The 17919-nt window shown below is 45.4% G+C and overlaps 1 protein-coding gene across 4 annotated transcripts in view; it reads left to right on the forward strand.

Annotated features, from left to right (window-relative positions):
* The window catches only part of LOC149334847 (uncharacterized), a 221262-nt gene that overhangs the window by 93574 nt on the left and 109769 nt on the right, over positions 1-17919 (forward strand). For all 4 annotated transcript variants that reach the window (XM_089551475.1, XM_089551474.1, XM_089551476.1 and 1 more), the window contains 6 exons: positions 156-284; positions 958-1148; positions 5526-5867; positions 11561-11729; positions 13502-13555; positions 14883-15002. In XM_089551475.1, coding sequence (XP_089407601.1) covers positions 156-284; positions 958-1148; positions 5526-5867; positions 11561-11729; positions 13502-13555; positions 14883-15002 — 1005 coding nt within the window. The remainder of the gene's footprint in view (positions 1-155; positions 285-957; positions 1149-5525; positions 5868-11560; positions 11730-13501; positions 13556-14882; positions 15003-17919) is intronic.

Genomic DNA, 17919 nt, shown 5'->3' on the forward strand with positions numbered 1-17919 from the left:
GTTTTAACACGCGAAGCAAGCTAGTAGCTCTGCGATAATTGTTTTAAAATGAGAAACAAAATACAACGCTAGAATTCTGCGCACGAATGCGGACAGATGCTTAAAAGTTTCTTGCTAGAACAGAGTTGATCGACGCCAGAGTTATTTGTTTGCAGATAAGACCCACTGGTCACAGACGGGCCAGAAAGTGGAGTGCTCTTTGGAGCAAGGCTTGCGCTGCTGGAACAGCGACAACGGACTGCAGGGATGCCTCGACTACGAGGTCCGTCTCTACTGCCCCTGCGGTGAGTGTCTGCGGTTCCGGCAACTGATGCATGCATCGGGAGTCATCGGCTAAGTGCTGTTTTTAACTGAGACCTGTACGAATCACCATTTTAACGTGGAGTGGCATGTTGCGTTGCTTTAGGTCTGACTCTAGGAGAAGAAAGAAGAAGTATTTGTCATCTGCCGTGCTTCCCTTTGGTCGGCGCATTTGAGAATAATAGCGAGTGGGACAAAGGAAGAGATAACCCGCTTGAATACCGCTTAGTCCGGCCTCTATTTGAAAGCGAACCTGTTATCCAAACTTTAATTGAACAGAAACGGATGTTCTTTAGTACTTGTCTTCATTAATGAGGGTTCCACTGAAGTGCCCACAGCTTAGTTTGACAAGTGAATGAAAGCATCTTATTATGAATCACTGATAGGACGTCTCGGTTTTGTTTCAACAGCAATAAACGTCGCATTGCGTACCACGTCAGCTACTTCACTCGTTTACTAACTCTTATGACTCGCCCCTTTCTAGTCGTGTCGGAACCAATCCTCGACTGCCATGTCGCGTCGAACTCCCAGTAATGCTGCTCTCTGTCGTCTCTAACATGGCGTAGATCGGGCAGCAATGAATGTTGACTGCATTGCGATCCTCTGCGCGCACAAAAGAGCCAACAGATCGCGCCACTTTCCTGATCACTTCCGCAGAGGAGGCCGTCCCGACTACAACGGCGAAGGAAATCGTGACGCCAGAGTGCCGGCAGGGTTGGAGTTCGTGGATCAACAGCCACCCACTCTACGAGCTGGGAGACCAGGAGAGCTTGCAGTCTGTCCGTGACGCTGGCCTGCTGGAGTGCCCGACGCCAACTTCAATCGAGTGCAGGGAGGTCGGAACACAGGTGGGTTATGATGAGCTGTATTAGCACCTGTTCGGGGGCAAGGTTAGGCTCAGGTGCTTTGTGTGCTTTTTCGCTTGTTTCGAGCGCGTTTATTTGTGTGTGTGTTTGCTGTTAACGTAATATCGGGGACAAAAGTGGTATACTCCACGCGGCGGGAGCCGGAACAACGGAAAACTGCGTTGCGATGCCATCTACAGGCGGCATCTCAGACCCAGATAGCCAATATGTGACCTTTATTATCAGCAGGCATGTCGCTTGGCTCGTTTCAATGTTTCAAAAATGCGCTGCTTCCACGACAAGTTAGCCATGCGCGCGCGGGCATTTGATCGTATCATGACGGTGCGCGCGCCGGCTCTCCAGCCATATCTCGAACGCGCGTTGAAAAAAAGAAGACACAAAATGAAAAGAGGGCAGGTCACAGATGCCGCCTGCATATGGGGTTGAAATGCAGTTTTCCGTCGCTCCGGCTCCCGCCGCGTGGAGTATACCACTTCTGTCCCCGATAGTAGTTAATTTGCTGCCAGCAGTAGAAAGTCCGATGTCGCGAGAATATTACCTGTCTTGAGCGTTCATGTGAAACGCCACAGGTAAAGCCCGACGCTCGGACCACACAAACAAGGGACAGCGAGTGGCGCTGTGCCGCTTTTCGGCGGTGTCCAAGCAATTGATGCTCGGCGCTGGTGCACTCTAAAGAGAAAAAAGTAAACAGGAGTACGCTGGCCTCCAGCGCACTCCATTCTATGAAGTGTATACTCCGTTTCTTACATAGCAGTCAACGCTGCCAAAGGTACGAAAGTAGTCCGCTGCAAAAAAAACAAGCAAAATGTATCCGTCCGCCTCGCGTCGTGGCTGAGTGGTACGAAGCGCGCACCTGTCTGTTCATTTTATAAGGGGAAAAGGTTCGACTCCCGGCTGGGTTGTTTTTATTTGTTTTTTATTTTTCTGGAAAGATTCATTACGTAGAAACTCGGAACTGTCAAACTCCAATACCTACTTTGAAAAACACAGCGCTGTTTACTTGTTTCGAAGGGAAAAGGCAGTGTAGTGTATTGGCGACGGACGTGATTGCGAAGTGCTTTTCTCGGGCAATGACCGACTTTTTAGCATGCGGCACACACTGAATCATTACTCATGTCCGGAAAATCGGTATCTGCATTCACTTCATCCAGGATACTGTCCAAAGTAGGCATTTCGCGTTCGGCATACATACGATGTAACTTGAGTCGGATAACGTTGAGTGCAAAGCTGTCATATTTAACACTACGAGAGTTAGATATTGTCACCTTGCTAGGTCGCTTTTGAGGTGATCTTATTCTAGTAGAGATGCCTTCTTTCTTGAACCTCGCAACTGTCCGAGGGCTCACCCCGGTCATCTCACCCGCAGTTTCGAGAACTTCACGCACAGTCTTCTCCGGGAAGCGCTTCCTTACGCTAGAGTAAACGTTGACAATCACCTGCTTGCAGTCTTTCGAAATTTTCGGAGACTTCAGATTGGAGAACAGGCGATCAGGAGCTGTTTTTGAAGCCGCAGTGGGAGAGGAAAACAAGCGAGTAGGAGATAGCGGTGCCATTTTCGCAGACTCAGAAACCGAAAAACGAAAGCAGACGACATCACCGGCTGGCCTAGCTGCGAAAACCTGATACAGGAGGAGCCGGAAAAAAACCAGAAAACTAAGGCACTCTGTTTTGAAGAACATAAAAAATCAATATTATTGCAAAATAAAACACTTTTGTTACTATACTACCATATCGACCAACATTTACTTTAATTTTAAGTTTATTACTCTTTTCACTTTCGACGCACTACATTACGATGCGGACGAGGAGCGCGAACAGGCGCCGCAGCCTTCGCTGCGTTGACTGCTATGTATGAAACGGAGTATAGTGCCCTAAAGGACTCCCTTTTTACTTCGATATAGGCGCATTCGTGTTTAGAGTTTGAGAGCGAGACAGCGCTAGTGATCTCGCAAAGCTTACGCCCCATCGCATTGTTGACGGCGTACTAAAAGAAACTGCCGTGAGCGAAGACTTTATGTAACTAAGGATAGCCGGTAGAGGGGAGAGATATTGTACAATCAGATTACCAACAGAGGTACTCAAAACGCGGCACCGCAATTCGTTCAAAACACACAGCCCGCGTTTCGATGGAGCCGAAATGCAAGAGGCGCCCGTGTGCTGTGCGATGTCAGTGCACGTTAAAGATCATCAGGTGGTCGAAATTATTCCGGAGCCCTCCACTACAACACCTCTTTCTCTCTTTCTTCTTTCACTCTCTCCTTACTCCCTTTCCTTAAGGCGCGGTTCAGGTGTCCGCCGAGATATGCGAGACAGATACTGCGCCATTATCCTTTCCCCAGAAACCAGTTTCATTCATGGAAAAATAGTAAGCGCACCCGTTCGCATCATTGCTGCAGCAAGGCATAGCTAATGAGGGTACAACCATGGCAGAGCGCAGTCTGGATTGAGTGGAGGGCTGACCGCGCTTAAGTACCCTCTGAAAGACAATGTATCGTAATGTAGAAGCCTTTAAACTTGCATTTCAGATTCCTCCAAGAGCCACTGCCCACTGCCAATTCAACCCCCCTTCCCCCTTTTCGCCAACCAACCCTGTCTTCCTCTCCACCGCCGCAGTCCGGAAGAAAATCTCTCTGTGCTGCACTAATGATTTCCATTCAAATTATTCAAATTGATGATTTCTTCTTTTTTCACGAAAGCTGTAACAACGCAGTGAAGAAGCAGGGAAGAAAACAGAAAGTAAGGCTATAAAATCAAAATTTTCGAATAAATCTAGCTCTACTGGTTGTGTAGATTTCCGGCGATAAAACGAAAGGAGTAGTAGAGAAAGCTTTCCCCCGCTCGATGTGAAGAACTGCATAGCGGCGTTATGCAGAGAATATCATAACCGAGGCAGCTCAAAGCGAAGAAAAATGCGCGCTCAGCAGAGTGCAGGATGCGTTAGGAATAAAAATACGCGGTCAGTTTGGTTTGGAGTTTGAAAGTAGGCTCGTGGCGCATAGTCGATGACGATGATAATAAAACGATGTGCACTCGTGCAGCTTTGAAATCGGCATGAAGTCTCTGCTGCTGTTCATAGTGCGCTAAACTTCCGTTATGCGTACGTGATGAGCAAACGGGCTCACTATTCCAAGCTACGCATTCAAAGAAAATTGGGGATGGCCTCGTTCGACTAAAGTGTAGAATCGTGGCTTTAGATATTAATGCCACACTGTGGGAATGGCTTCCGCCGTTAAAATTTCTCTCATCGTGATAAGCCGATTTAAACGTGGAAAATGTGCGCTCACATTACAGTAATCTCTGTCATAAATCCGCGCAAACGTATTCTCAAAGCTGGGCGTTGGGAATAAAAAAGGGCCATTTTATTGGCCTGGTACGCGGGCAGCTTTGGCGCGTCGTAATTCGTTGACCCGAATGGAAGCACTAACTAGCCGCAGGGACCCTACTCTATAACAGGCACGCGCGTGCCCGCAAATAAAGTAATGCTTCCAACTGGCAGCGATAAAAGACGCGGATTATGGGACAGCGTAAACCGAGGCTTCAAAAAGAATTTATTCGTCTCCTCTTCCTGTTCTACTCAGCAAAAAAGTTGGCTCTGTCATTGCCACGAGGGTAGTGCAAAGAAGCACGCTTCGCAAGCTGCGCAGCGTTACTATAAATGCACTGAAACGCAGTACTAGAAACGCATATTTCGGAGTGGTATAATAAAAACAGCCACTGATCACATGGTCGATCATAGCAACAAAAAGAAATGACGAGGCATGCGTCAGCTTCGAAAGTAAGCTGAACAATGACTTGTTGATGTCTTCCTACCATCATCGTTTTGACGTTATCGCTATCGCTAAAGAGAACTTGCTGTTGGGCAATTTGGTTATCGTTCATTCTTGATATTGAAGGCGCAAAAAATGAGAAAACACGAGAGAGACATGTGACAAAGAGACGGTTGGTCCTGTCATCTACCTCGGGTTGTGTCTTTTTTTGCTCCTTAAAAATCAAGTTATCGCTATAGTCCAGCATTTTTCGTATTTGTGCGCTCTTCAACTGCTGCATTTGTGTGCGCATTGGAAATCAGAAATCAGGTATTGAGTCCATCGCTAGAGAAGGCGTTAAATGCTACTATTCCGAAGAGTGCTAGCACCGGTAGTGTGTTCCGATATCATAGCCTACCACAATGTCCAGTCATGTGTTGTCATCACATGTGTGCTGCTGTGACCTGAGCGGATTATAGATTATTTACCTTAATAAGCGAAATGTGATGAAGAAAAGCTGCTTTTTTTTTTAGTGGTGCTCCCGACGGACAGGGGATGTGCTTAGTCGTTTTGCGTTGCGTTTCTTGCAAAACACCGCCACCAAAAAACGCAGGTGCCCTGGGATCAACTCGGCCTAGTGGGCGTGCGGTGCGACCTGTCGTCCGGACTCGTGTGCCGAAGTCGGAACCAGCCGAAAGGCCGAAGTTGCGTCGACTTCGAAGTGCGGTTCTACTGCGACTGCGGCGAAGCGACCGTGCTGCCCCCGCGCGTCACTACGGAAGTGGCCGTCACCACGACGCCCCGGCCAACCACCGTGGCGGTCGTCACCACCCAGCTGCCATGCGCCTACTGGTCTGACTGGTTCGACACCAGCCGACCAGGCGCCAAGGGTCACGGGGGCGACCACGAACCAGGAGTGCGTGGCCACCCCGAGCTACGTGACTTCTGCCAGCATGTAAGTCCTCTTGCACTCACGCAGAGAAACACTTTGACTGAAGATGCCGGGCACCAGGGCGCACTGGTAGCGTCGTTGGTCCGAAGTCACATTAGGATGGGTGCGGAGGCAGAAGGCGAGCAGAGTATTGGCGACTGAATGGGACAGTGCTCCAGATTGACCGAGGTCTTCGACGGTGATGAAGTTTGAACTATAAGAAAGGCTTTCCTGAAGCTGAGGTCAAGTTAGAGGAATGCTAAACTTTGAAAAAGCAAAGGTACAGTCTTTGTCACAAGCAACCAGGCGGCTAGTTTTTTTTCTCTTTTATTTTTTTAAAATTTATTATACCCTCAGAGCCATTACGGCATTACAGAGGGGAGTGGTTACAGAACAAAAAAAAATGTAGTCAACAAACAAGAGTTAATGAAATAGACAAGGTACAAACATGACTTCTAAACATACATTATTAGCTAAGGCGTTCAGAAAAAAAAGGAACAAAAAAACGATAACACAGTATAAAATGAATCCTAGTTAGACAATGTTAGCTATGACATTCTTGAATAATTGATGATCGGTGATGGTGGCCGTCGAAGAAGGAAAGTGATTCCACTCATTCGATGTGCGTGGTACGAATGACTGGAAAAAAGTTTTTGATCTTCAGAAAGGGATGCCAACCTTGTGAATGTGGTCTAGTCTTGGTGATAGGTACTGAGGTGGTGAGATAAGTTGTATATTAAAGCTATTACGCCAGCCCTCAAGCTCTAGATCTCTGTATGGTAAGAAAAACCCCTGTTCTCATCTTGAAAGAACTTTTTGATCTTTAGGGACGCCGTGAGGGCTCTGTTATACGAATGGGAAGCATACCACGGAGCCTGGTTAATTTTGACAAAAACTGTACAGATATATTTCAGAGCGATTGGTCATCGTCGACGTAAAGTATATTTTAGTGAAAGAAATCGTCTCCAAAGTTTTTACGCTCAATTCCTGTAAGTCTTCCCACAGACTGCTTGGTGCAGCCTGCCGCAGTTCTTCAATGACAATTTCCACAAGAAAATAGAATTTTACCGGTATAGTAAACGTCAGAGAAACTTTGGGACGTTAAACCCCATAAACCAAGCCAAAGCAAACCTAAAGGCAATAAGACAGCGATAATAATACAGAAATAGTCATATATAATCCACATCCACAAAGTAGCATAGATAATAAAGATGGCCAACGTCAAATACACGAGCATATCCTGCGTTTTTTTTTTTTAATTCCTGCAGGGCAATGTTTTCTGTGTCGTTAAGCCCCATGATTGCACCAACGGCTTAGCTGAGGGCTTGGAAAGCAAACACTTGAGCGCATTTCTTACACACTTTTCAGGGTCGTACTTGAGCTGGAACAAATTGGTTTTCCTAGAATGAAAGTAACATTACAGTTTGAGATTGCAACATTGATAACGCCTTGTCAGAGTGTAACAGCGTGAATACCTCGGGGATTTGTTGCTTAAATTGTGCTTTTTTTTTAACTTCTTCGGCATACATTAATCAGTGTACGCTCAGTTTTCCTCAGGAAATGTTCTTTTTACTCCGGCTGACAGCGTTGCTGCTAGCTATTTTGTTGTTTGAACCATTTCCCAGATCCCTTTTAGCGCCCGTCCCACTATCCATTCAAACTTTCGCCACTCTGACGCCCAAGCACGTTTCGAGGGGTTTTAAACTCTTCGTTGTTCAGATGCAGTCTTGTTGAAGAGGCTCTGTTGGTGCGTGGCTATGACGACACAGTGATTTGCTAATAACACGTAATGCTTTCAAAACGCTCTCAGGACTTGGAATATTTTCCATATTAAGGCTTTCGCAGCGACTTTACATGAGAAACGTTAGCGCACTGTACCGAAGCTCAGTAGGAAGCCTGGAATTCAAGGCCCTGGTATCTTCGTAACGAGCTCACAGCACCAAGAAAAAAAACGTAGGGAGACCCGATTAAAAGAGGAAGGCTAGTCGAAGCTTTTGTAAAAGCAAGAAAAATCTCAGCGCCGAAAAAAGACTTTTCGAGTATTTGTATAAAACCAAGAATCACGAATCCTGTCCCTTGCTGTGGGAACATATATTGCGAATAGAAAACTTCTCAAGCTGGACTTTTGGCCAACTCAGTCCAGTGCAAAATATGCACTATATTTTCTAGCATGTCTAATTCACAGGCGTCAACGTAACGTGAGTCGCCTGCCAGCTTAAAGGGAAACTGTATAGTTTTTAAAAATCAACGAGCTTAAGAGGGTCGAATGTGTGAAACTTGGAGGTAAAGCATGCGAAGTCTTTATGGACTATAACTTGAAATAGTGAAGTAACCGCCGATTGAAATCCAGACGCCCTTCAAGCTTCTCCGCAGCGCACAACGCCAAGAGGGGGGGGGGGCATGATGACGTCATCGAAGGTATCGGTACATTTCCAACGCACAACGCCTGCTTTGAAGGAAAAAATCAACGCCACCGAAGACAAACCTTGCCGAGAGCTGTTTGGCAGCGTCTAGCGAGTCAGGGGGGTAGGGTGCGGCTGACAACAGCGGTAATTTGAAATCATACCTTCTGTGACGTCACGCTGAATTTCTCTGCATTGCTCCGAAGCATTGAGGAGAAGCACGAAATTCAATCATCGATTACATCACTATTTTAAATGCTAGTCCAAAACACTTGGCATGCTTTACCTACAGCCCACATGTATATTAATTTGAATCCTTTAATATCGCGAAATTCTCAAAAAAGTGCTGCAGTTGCCCTTTGAAGGTAGTTAGCAGCATAGGGGAAGGCAAGTACTCTTGTGATTATACTGGCTTGCGGAGTGGGGCGCCCCTTCCGCCCATTGTTCATTTAGTGCTGCTGCATAGAATAAGCAGGGACATCCGAGGGGCTATGGCTTCCAGATTAGATGAAACCACTTGACAGGATTCGCTGTTAATAAATTGCTGAGCGATGTCTTAGACGATCATGATTATTGAAAAACATCGTGACAAATACGCCTGTCTCCACACGAAGAACAACGCTCGACCTGCCTCCATTATGAGGCAGGCTTCATGTTTGCGTAGACAGTACACGACAACTTCCTGGTCGGTAATTTACGTGCCGAACTTCATTAATTTGCGATGATATTACTCAGGCGTAAATTTAAAATTTGAAATTTATCGACATTTTGGAAAGTACAGTTTTTTTGCCGTGGAACCCAGCCATAAGGTGACATGCAAATCACCTGACTGAGCCTTCAACAACACAGTAGATACGTTCAATATAACTAGTCAGTAGGCATGCGGCAGCAAAAAATAGTCGGTTACAGGTAGCGGACATGTTACTACATATACCTTGAGTAATAACCAGGAGCAGCATCATATGGAAGCGACCATTTCCGTAACATAAGAGGCCATTACCGGTATAGTAAATACAATAAGACAGCGGAAATGATACAGTAGTTACATATACTCCACAAAGTAGAATTCAACTCTTTTCCTGAATGAAAGTGAACGAAGAGGGTGATTGATCTGTTAAATCACCTATATCAAAGTAACTGTCCAAAATATGGGTGATTTTACACCGAACTAATTGCATTCCATACCCAGTTATTGTTCGAGGTTTTACGAAGTTTAAGTACCCGAAAGCGCAATGCGGGTCTGTGGCCATGTATGTTTTTAAAAACACTACAAAATCTCTTTTGTATTGTCGGTGCATAAATTTTCACAGTCGCTGGTTGTAGAGGGCTGCAATATTTAGTATATGGCTTCATCTAGAGTATCCTGAAATACAATCATATCTCGAAAGTTTGCGAATGAAACGAAGACCTTTCTCTTGTAAGAGATAAATCTTTCTCATGCTTGTTTTTGAACGTGTCCCCACCACAAGCAAACAGTACTGCACACGTGAGTGCACATTAGTAGAATACAGTTGCTTTTCAGGTGTATTGGTAGAAGGGGGCGAAATTTAGTTGGAATATTGATTCACCAAGAAGTTTGCTCGTTACGAAGTGTACATGGTGTGTCCAGCGAATATATCCTTGGAATACAACGGCTAAACTTTTATGCACTGAAACGCGCTTTAAGAAACAAGACTGGAACTATAGTGTGTTAGTTAAGCCTACTGGTTCATTGGCAGCTGAAAAAATTATAATTTGGCTTTATTAACATTTAACTTGAGTTGGTTGACACAGAGCCATCTCAACAGATTATGAAGCCATTTGCAATAAGGGTGCAATTACTCACTGGAATCCACCCAAGCGCAGCCATTCGGCTACAAAGAAACTCTATACAGTTTTCACAGAAACTTCGTAGTTAAAGAAGAATTTATTTATTTATTAGTACCTCAAAGGCCCACTAGGGGCATTACATGCGGGGTGCGCATACATATCATTGAAAAAAAAAAATCAGTGATGAATGATTTGAAGTATTCCAGGCCAGGATGGATGAAAGCTTCAGCGGGGAGGTCGTTCCAATCTCTTGCGGTCTGGGCGAAGAGGGCTGGCTTCTAGTCCGGGGATCGAGCCCGGAAAGGCCGATTCACACGACGGACCGTTCGCCCGCGGCCCGCGCACTACGTATTCATGCGTCATCACACTGAGAGGCGCGCTGCCAGCCGCGGCCTCTCACGGCCGGCAGCGCTCCTCTCAAAGTGCTGACGCATGAATACGTAGCGCGCGGGCCGCGGGCAAACGGTCCGTCGTGTGAATCGGCCTGAACTACCGCTTCTACGGATCAGTCGCTTTACCAACTGAGCTAACTAGGACGGCTGCATATGGTAGGGCGAGAGCGAATTGACCAATGTCTCGAAGTAGGAGCAGTGTTGGCCACTCCACTATCTACTCCACCTTGGGGGATAGCCCTAAACATCTGACCATCAAGCCATTTGTTTCTTACTGACACTATGGAAGTTGAGTTATGTGATGCCGACGCCACGTTGGAGTCTATCCGGCAACTATAAACGGTACAAAGCACCCTTTTGGGCTGAAAAAAAATTATATATCCGTATATTCTTTCCTGCTTTCTACCATCAAGGGCTCTCAGGGCCTGTTCTCTGCGGTGGGGGAAGGGGGAGGAGCAGTCTGACGGCACTCAAATTAGTGAACAAGGGCGGAAGAGAAATTGTAGATTTGAAAACATTTCGAGTAGAACCCTAATGGTAGGCCGGCCCCGGACTCCTACGTTATTTGCGGTCATCCCCATTGTTGAAGTGTCTGTCACGTCCGAAGGCTCAGCTCGGCAATGACAACAGAATTAGAGGGGATGTCATGAACAGCAGCGAGCAGTGAAACCTAGACAGCGAGTTTAGAGGCTGTCGTCGGTCTAAAATACGCCTATACGGTTTAATTATGTGCTATTTACGATGCGTGCACTGGTTCACAAAAACAACAACAAAAAAAAAAACGTGGTGCGCTTTGACTGATGTAAGATTACCGCCGATGAAACGCACACGCTTTGCTCGGTGGAGAGGAGCGTAGACTAAACGTAGACTGAGGCCAGTTTGTAGTGAAGTCCTGCATGACTACTGCATGCGTCTAGTCATGCATGACTACTGCATGACTACTACACTGCGTCTTGTCTTCGCCCAGACGAAGACAAGTCCTCTTGTCGAAACGTTGGCTCAAGCAACCTGAGGTTTTCCCCTCCCTTGTTCATTTTGTGAACTGCATGGATAAGGAGATAAACGCTGACACAGTGCGCAACGAGGAAACAGGGGAATAATTTGCCGTTCGCAGGGCTTCGTGGCTGCAGTCGATTGCAGAAACGAGAAAGACGTTGACTTCAGCAAGACCGGTCAGCTGGGACTGACGTGCTCTCTGGAGAACGGATTCGCCTGCAGTGATGCGGACCAGCCTGCCGGACAGCGATGCGACAACTACAGGATTCGCTTCTACTGCTCCTGTGGTGCGCAGCAATTTCACGCCTTGTCGCATTCACGAGGGTCCTTGCAAATAGAAGAGCATCAGATATTGCAAATACAAAACAAAGAACACCGAGCTTTTGCTACCTTCAGTTTTCCTGCTTTTGTTTTTGTGCTTTCGGTGCTTACTGAAAACCTCGGCTCAAAATTTTATCGAATGGGGCACTTTTAAACATTGATTGCTTTCATTTATTCTCTGAATTTGGTGTGCATTTTCTGCGCTGAGCGCTTTGCTATCGCGCTCGGATACGCGCGTCTAATGCTCGAATGTTAACTCTCTTGGTTCTTTTCAGTATCCTGATAAGCCGATCATTAAAACAGTTCCTAAACCCCCGCAGCAGCAGCGTTTACTGTGTAAACAAGTGATCGCTCTTTTCTATGTACAATATTTTTAAAGATCTCAAACTTTTTCTAAAATATTGTTCAGCTTTATGGGTTCAATGGTAAGATGAGATAAAGTTATCTGTATATTAAATATAATGTGAAACCACTGCTTTTGATTTTTAACGCATACTCTGCAGAGCATAAGAGTGATGTGTACAGGGAACAAATAATTATACATTCTCTCTGCAATGCGAATAAAACTAAAATTAATATTTAAATTTCACTCATTCTAAAAATATTAGCAGGCAGCGCAAGGTAGCGACAGGTACCGCCATTTTGAATTCAGCTTGGCCGAACATATTGAGAAGTCACTGTAGTTTATATTTTGTTTCTCTATTAAGTGAAAAAAGAAAATCACCAGCTCCTTCGGTGGATTTACTACACACGTAAAGTCGGTTTCTCTTTGATTAACTTCTGGCTCCAATATGGCGCATACGTGTGTAGTAAATCCACCGAAGGAGCTGGCGATTTTCTTTTTTCACCTAATAGAGAAACAAAGTAGAAACTGCAGTCACTTCTCGCTATGTTGAGCCAAGCCGAATTTAAAATGGCGCTACCTGTCACTACCTTGCGCTGCATACTTTGTTGTTTTTACTCGAAGAAAAAAAAAGTTATTTTTAATGCGTTTTTCCGGCGGCAGGACTCGTTTAATAGGTTTGAGTTGATTATTTCGTTCTGGAAGTAAAAAGAAATTACTTGTTTAGCGCAGGAGGCAGAGTGCACCGGAAGGATGCCTTTATTTTCTCCTATCTTCTCGTGGTTGGGTAACGGATTGTTCGCTTAACACGCGCCTATTACGTCGACTAACGTTATATGGTTACGGGGAAATTGACAGCTCTAAAAGAATTTTCCCATCGAAGCCACCTTACGCCTCAGAGTGCACATAAGCGCATTGTGCTTTCCGCTAACCCAACCCAACCCAACCCAACCTAACCTAACCCAACCGAACCCAACCTAACCCAACCTAACCCAACCTAACCCAACCTAACCCAACCTAACCCAACCTAACCCAACCTAACCCAACCTAACCCAACCTAACCCAACCTAACCCAACCTAACCCGACCTAACCCAACCTAACCCAACCTAAAACAACCTAAAACAACCTAACCCAACCTAACCCAACCTAACCCAACCTAACCCAACCTAACCCAACCTAACCCAACCTAACCCAACCTAACCCAACCTAACCCAACCTAACCCAACCTAACCCAACCTAACCTAAAGTTTCATGCTTTCTCATAATGTGCAGCATTGACAGGAGTCAGTGCAGCGCGGCCAGTGAAGACCTGTTGGCAGAATGATTTCACGACCTCAAGTGGAAAACATGGAGGAAGCTTATGGCCAAACTTATATATTCTTTCTTTTTTGCAGAGGAGCCAGTCACTACAGAGATTGTCGTCGTGACGCCGAAGCCGACACCACATCGTGAGTATATGACTACCCTTTCATCCCCATCCCACTGCATCCTTTTTAATCTGCATGAATTAGTTTTCGTCCGCAGTTGTTGGAAATCAAATTATTTAAAGCAGATTCTGTCGTCTTTGTTTTCACTTGGTGACAGTAAATAGGTGTTTCAGGAAGCTTGAAAAATTCTCTCAATATAAGATGTGGCGGCGGAAAGAACCGCGTACGACTTCTGAGACTCTGTGCCATGGCGGCCACATTTCAATGGAGGCGAAACGCAAAAAGGCGCCCGTGTGCTGTGGGATGTCAGCGCACGTTAAAGATCCCCAGGTGGTGGAAATTATTCCGGAGACCTCCACTACGGCTCCTCTTTCGTCCTTTCTTCTTTCACTCCCTCCTTTATCCCTTCCCTTACGGCGCGGTTCAAGTGTCCACCGAGATATGCTAGACAGGTACTACGTCATTTCTTTTCCTCAAAACCAATTTCCTGAATTAAATACCGCATCGATGCCAAAATTGAGAGAAAAAACCTGCCGCAGATATATCATTAGAGTAAGGCAAACTCGAAATATCCCCGGAGCTTCCCTTGAGAGTTAAAAGCCACAAGTTTAACGCGTGTTGGATACTGTCTTTTATTTCCTTTCAGCAGCCTTCACATGTTTCATCAGCGTATAGTGCGTTTTGTATTTTAGAAGAAATAAGAAACCAAGTAAATAAGAATGAATAGACAAATGAATGAAAAAGAGGTAGGCACTGAAAGCAAGCAAGGCTGAAAAAAATGAAAACTCTTCTGACAGCTTTTGCGCGAAGGAACATGGGAGCATAGCTACATAAATTGGAATCCAAAAGGCGTACAGCATGCAGGTGAAGACACAAGAACGAGGCTACGAGAAGCAATAAGCAGTGTGATCACCTATTCCAATTCCTCCTCTTTGTCTGTGCCAGTTGTATACATATCTCTCACTTAGCAATGGAAACGTTAACACGTGACTCTTTGTTTACTCACTGTGAGGGGGCGCCACTAATAGGGAAAGGTGGTTTACGCCATCGGGCGAATATCTGGCATGACTGGGGAATGCACTAAGCATGCACATTTATTCAGCGCATACTCATGAATGAAAGGGGAACGTTGTAATTTTTTCGCCTATTTCCCGCAGTATGTCGCCTCTTGCGTGGTGTTCCTTCCCTCTTTTACACTCCCTTCACCACAAAAGCTAGCGAATGGGAGAGCTCTTCTTCTGCCGATAGCGGCTGGTTGTAAACTGGTAGCGATGAAGCGTTAGCCAGACAAAAGGCAACTGAATGAACGCGTAACGAAAACTCTCCGACTTTGTTCTCTGTGCCTCAGCTTCGTGCAGTTCGTTCGTGCGAGTTGTCGACGGCCCGGAGCCATTGAGTGATTCAAGTCTGAAGGCGAGTAGCAGTCGAGATGAGCAGAGCGGACCACAAGCGGCACGCATGCGTAGTGGTAAGTACAAAATGCGCTGTTCTTTTTTTACTTCTCAGATTTTGAAACACGGTGTTCGGCCACTACGAAATTTAAAAGAAAAGAACGGAACTAAGGAGTATTACATCTGCCACCAGAGGGGCTAAACAAGTGCCTGCATCGCAAAGGAATGTGAAGAAATGAAAACGAGAGAACGACGATGTTTTGTGTGCAGATTAAATTGTGTGAATTCGAAATTAAAAGCTAATAATACAAACATTATCGCATCATCCCATGGAGGATGAGTCCTAAAAGAATAGATGAAATAACAGCTTTTCTGCAGTCGACTTCGGCTTTCTGTGCTGAGTACACCGAAGACAACAGATTTAAGGGAACAGGCCCTTTTTCAGGACCAACAGTAAACAATTTTGATAGCATAACTGCAATGACTTGAGGAAATCACACCAGCTGGTTGCAGCAAGTGCCAATATCCTAAAATATAAATCGTCAAATACGTATATATTGGGAAGGATTATTGTTTTTCTCGAAGGTCAGATTGCGTGCGTGCTGGAGGCATTCACCTCACAACCCGCGTTTATATCCATTTCTTTGTTCAACTTTTTTTCTCTTTTGTTTCTATGAAACCAGTTCAGAATCCAGAGTTTGGTACATCATTGTATAGGAAAAAAAATTGTGTTGAATAGCTTTTTTTATGTGTGTTTGTGTATCGGGGGGGGGGGGGGGGGGATTATACAAGATTGAAATTCTCAGCATTCAGTTTCACACAAGGTAGGCCTTCGAAAAGTTGACGCTCGTAAGCAGCGCAGTACGTGAGGCTTCGCATCAAAAGGTAGCTAACCGTTGCGGTCAATTTCTTCTTCGGTAATATGGACGTGGTAGCTCAGGGTAAAAAAAAACTTAACCCTCGGCCGTTTTGCGCGAATCAGTTCAGATTCCTTAACTGTACCACCTAGCTGACGAGCATGGCGTAGCCAGCATACTAACTTTGCGAGTCTTAACAGCCGCCAACTCTATGGATGGCGTATAACCACGTGCGTTTTTCTGCAATATAGTTTAGCTCATAACTTGTGTGTTCCCTCCAGAGTTTCTTTTTCGACAAGACACGTGCGTACAGATTCAACCTTGTGTGGAAAGCCGGCCATTTTATTTATTAATATAGCCGCGTTGCATTGCAGGCAGGGGGACATTAAAGGTGGAAAAGTATTTGCACGCTCCAAAGACTGCAGAGCTTCAACCCTTGAAATTTCCTCGTGGGTTTAACTTATTATTTGGGGTGCCAAACACACGCATGCCCCACCACGTCCCTCCTTCGCTGCTGTTTCAAATCGACCGCAGCAATTTCGCCAAAGTAAACGAAAGGAAATATTGCTTTCCACGCGAAGAAGCATTCCGCCAGCTTGGAAACGGGGTAAGGTTGCACAAGTACCCGCGTTCACGGATTCCAAGAGAGCTTACGTGTTTCATCAGGCCAGCTTGTTTGCTTTGCGGGCGAATGTTGCTGCTCAGAGGTGAGAGCTTTTTCAAATTGCAGCCCGGGGGGCTACGACATGTTTTCTGGTTTATGCGAATCGATGACGAAAGAACGTACGCAAGAATGAAACAAGCATCTGATAGACGAAATTCTTCGCGCGTCTTCAAGCGTAGCATGTGTTTCTGATCGGCCATTGCCCCTTGGCCGGTCGCTTAAAGCTCTAATGAGACTATAATTAAGCCTTTTTATTTTGATTATTTGTTTGATTAATCAATACCAACGAACTGATTTTACTTAAGAAAATGATTTGGGAATGTCTTTGTCAGTGTGCAGCTAGATTCGCCCCCTAAAAGATATTTTAAGAGGCAAATTCACAAACAACATTGAAGGAATGTCATTTGTTATGTAGGATTTTGTTCTTTTTTTTTCCGAGTGGGACATCGTTACAATGAGAGGCCACTATGTAGAATTATAGACGATGGCCAACGCCACTGGCTCTCATCGTGCTCCGCTTCCTCGCAGCCACCTCTAAGTCACACAGTGAATGAGAAAATGCTGTCATTACCTTCATCTCCCTGCTTCTTCGTTACACTTTCTTTTCGTATATCGTGTCAAATATTTTTACTGCGGCTGACTAGTCTTCACTTTCTTGGAAGGTTTCCTCCTATTCTCAAGCGCTGCGATCTGCTCAGTAAACAATTTCGCGTCACTAATGAACGGCCGCAGTTTATCGCATGGCGCCCAACTTGTTTGACCAGGCAGTGCACCTTTTCTTTCAAGAATTTTTTGCTCCCATATAGGCGTATTTGTGTTCAGAGTGTATAATAATTCTCAATGTAATTGCGCCCTTGTGTGCAATGTTGTCAACTGCTCCTTGCAACAGCTTCATTTCACAGCAGTGAAAGGCTGCGAATCTTCTTTTTTAGGTCAGTAATAAGAAATCCGCTCTTTACTGCGTCGTAGGGCCCTACGCCACCGAGGATGTCAAGAGTGTGGTAGCCTGGCATTTTTACATTAGTAATTTGCTATCCTTGCTCAGCGTAATTGTGTACACCCGGCCAAATCGTGTAACTGGCTCGGGTGTTGCATCGCTAAATGCACCTTGTAAAAGGTGGCTTTTGGCTAAACCGCTAGCATATTCATGCTGCAATTTGACGCGTGGTTTGGCATTTGGAGGTTTTTTTTATTTTTCACGTGATATTCGAGTGGAGTACTTGCCTGCTTGGATAAATTTATTAGAAATCCGAATCATCCGCATCTACGAAGATCCAAAACAAGCGGCATACGCAGCAATGGTTCTGGTCCATATGGCCTCCTCCTCTGGGTAAACTACCACTCCTTTCATGGCAGACAAGTCCTTTACCCTGAGTAAACGCAAATGCGCCACCAGAACCATTGCTGCGTATTTCGCTTGTTTTGGCCCTTCGGAGTGGCAGACGATGAATATTTCTGATAACTTTGATCTAA

The sequence above is a fragment of the Amblyomma mixtum genome, chromosome 7 (assembly GCF_055824585.1).
Source record: "Amblyomma mixtum isolate Tamu chromosome 7, ASM5582458v1, whole genome shotgun sequence".
NCBI lineage: Eukaryota > Metazoa > Arthropoda > Arachnida > Ixodida > Ixodidae > Amblyomma > Amblyomma mixtum.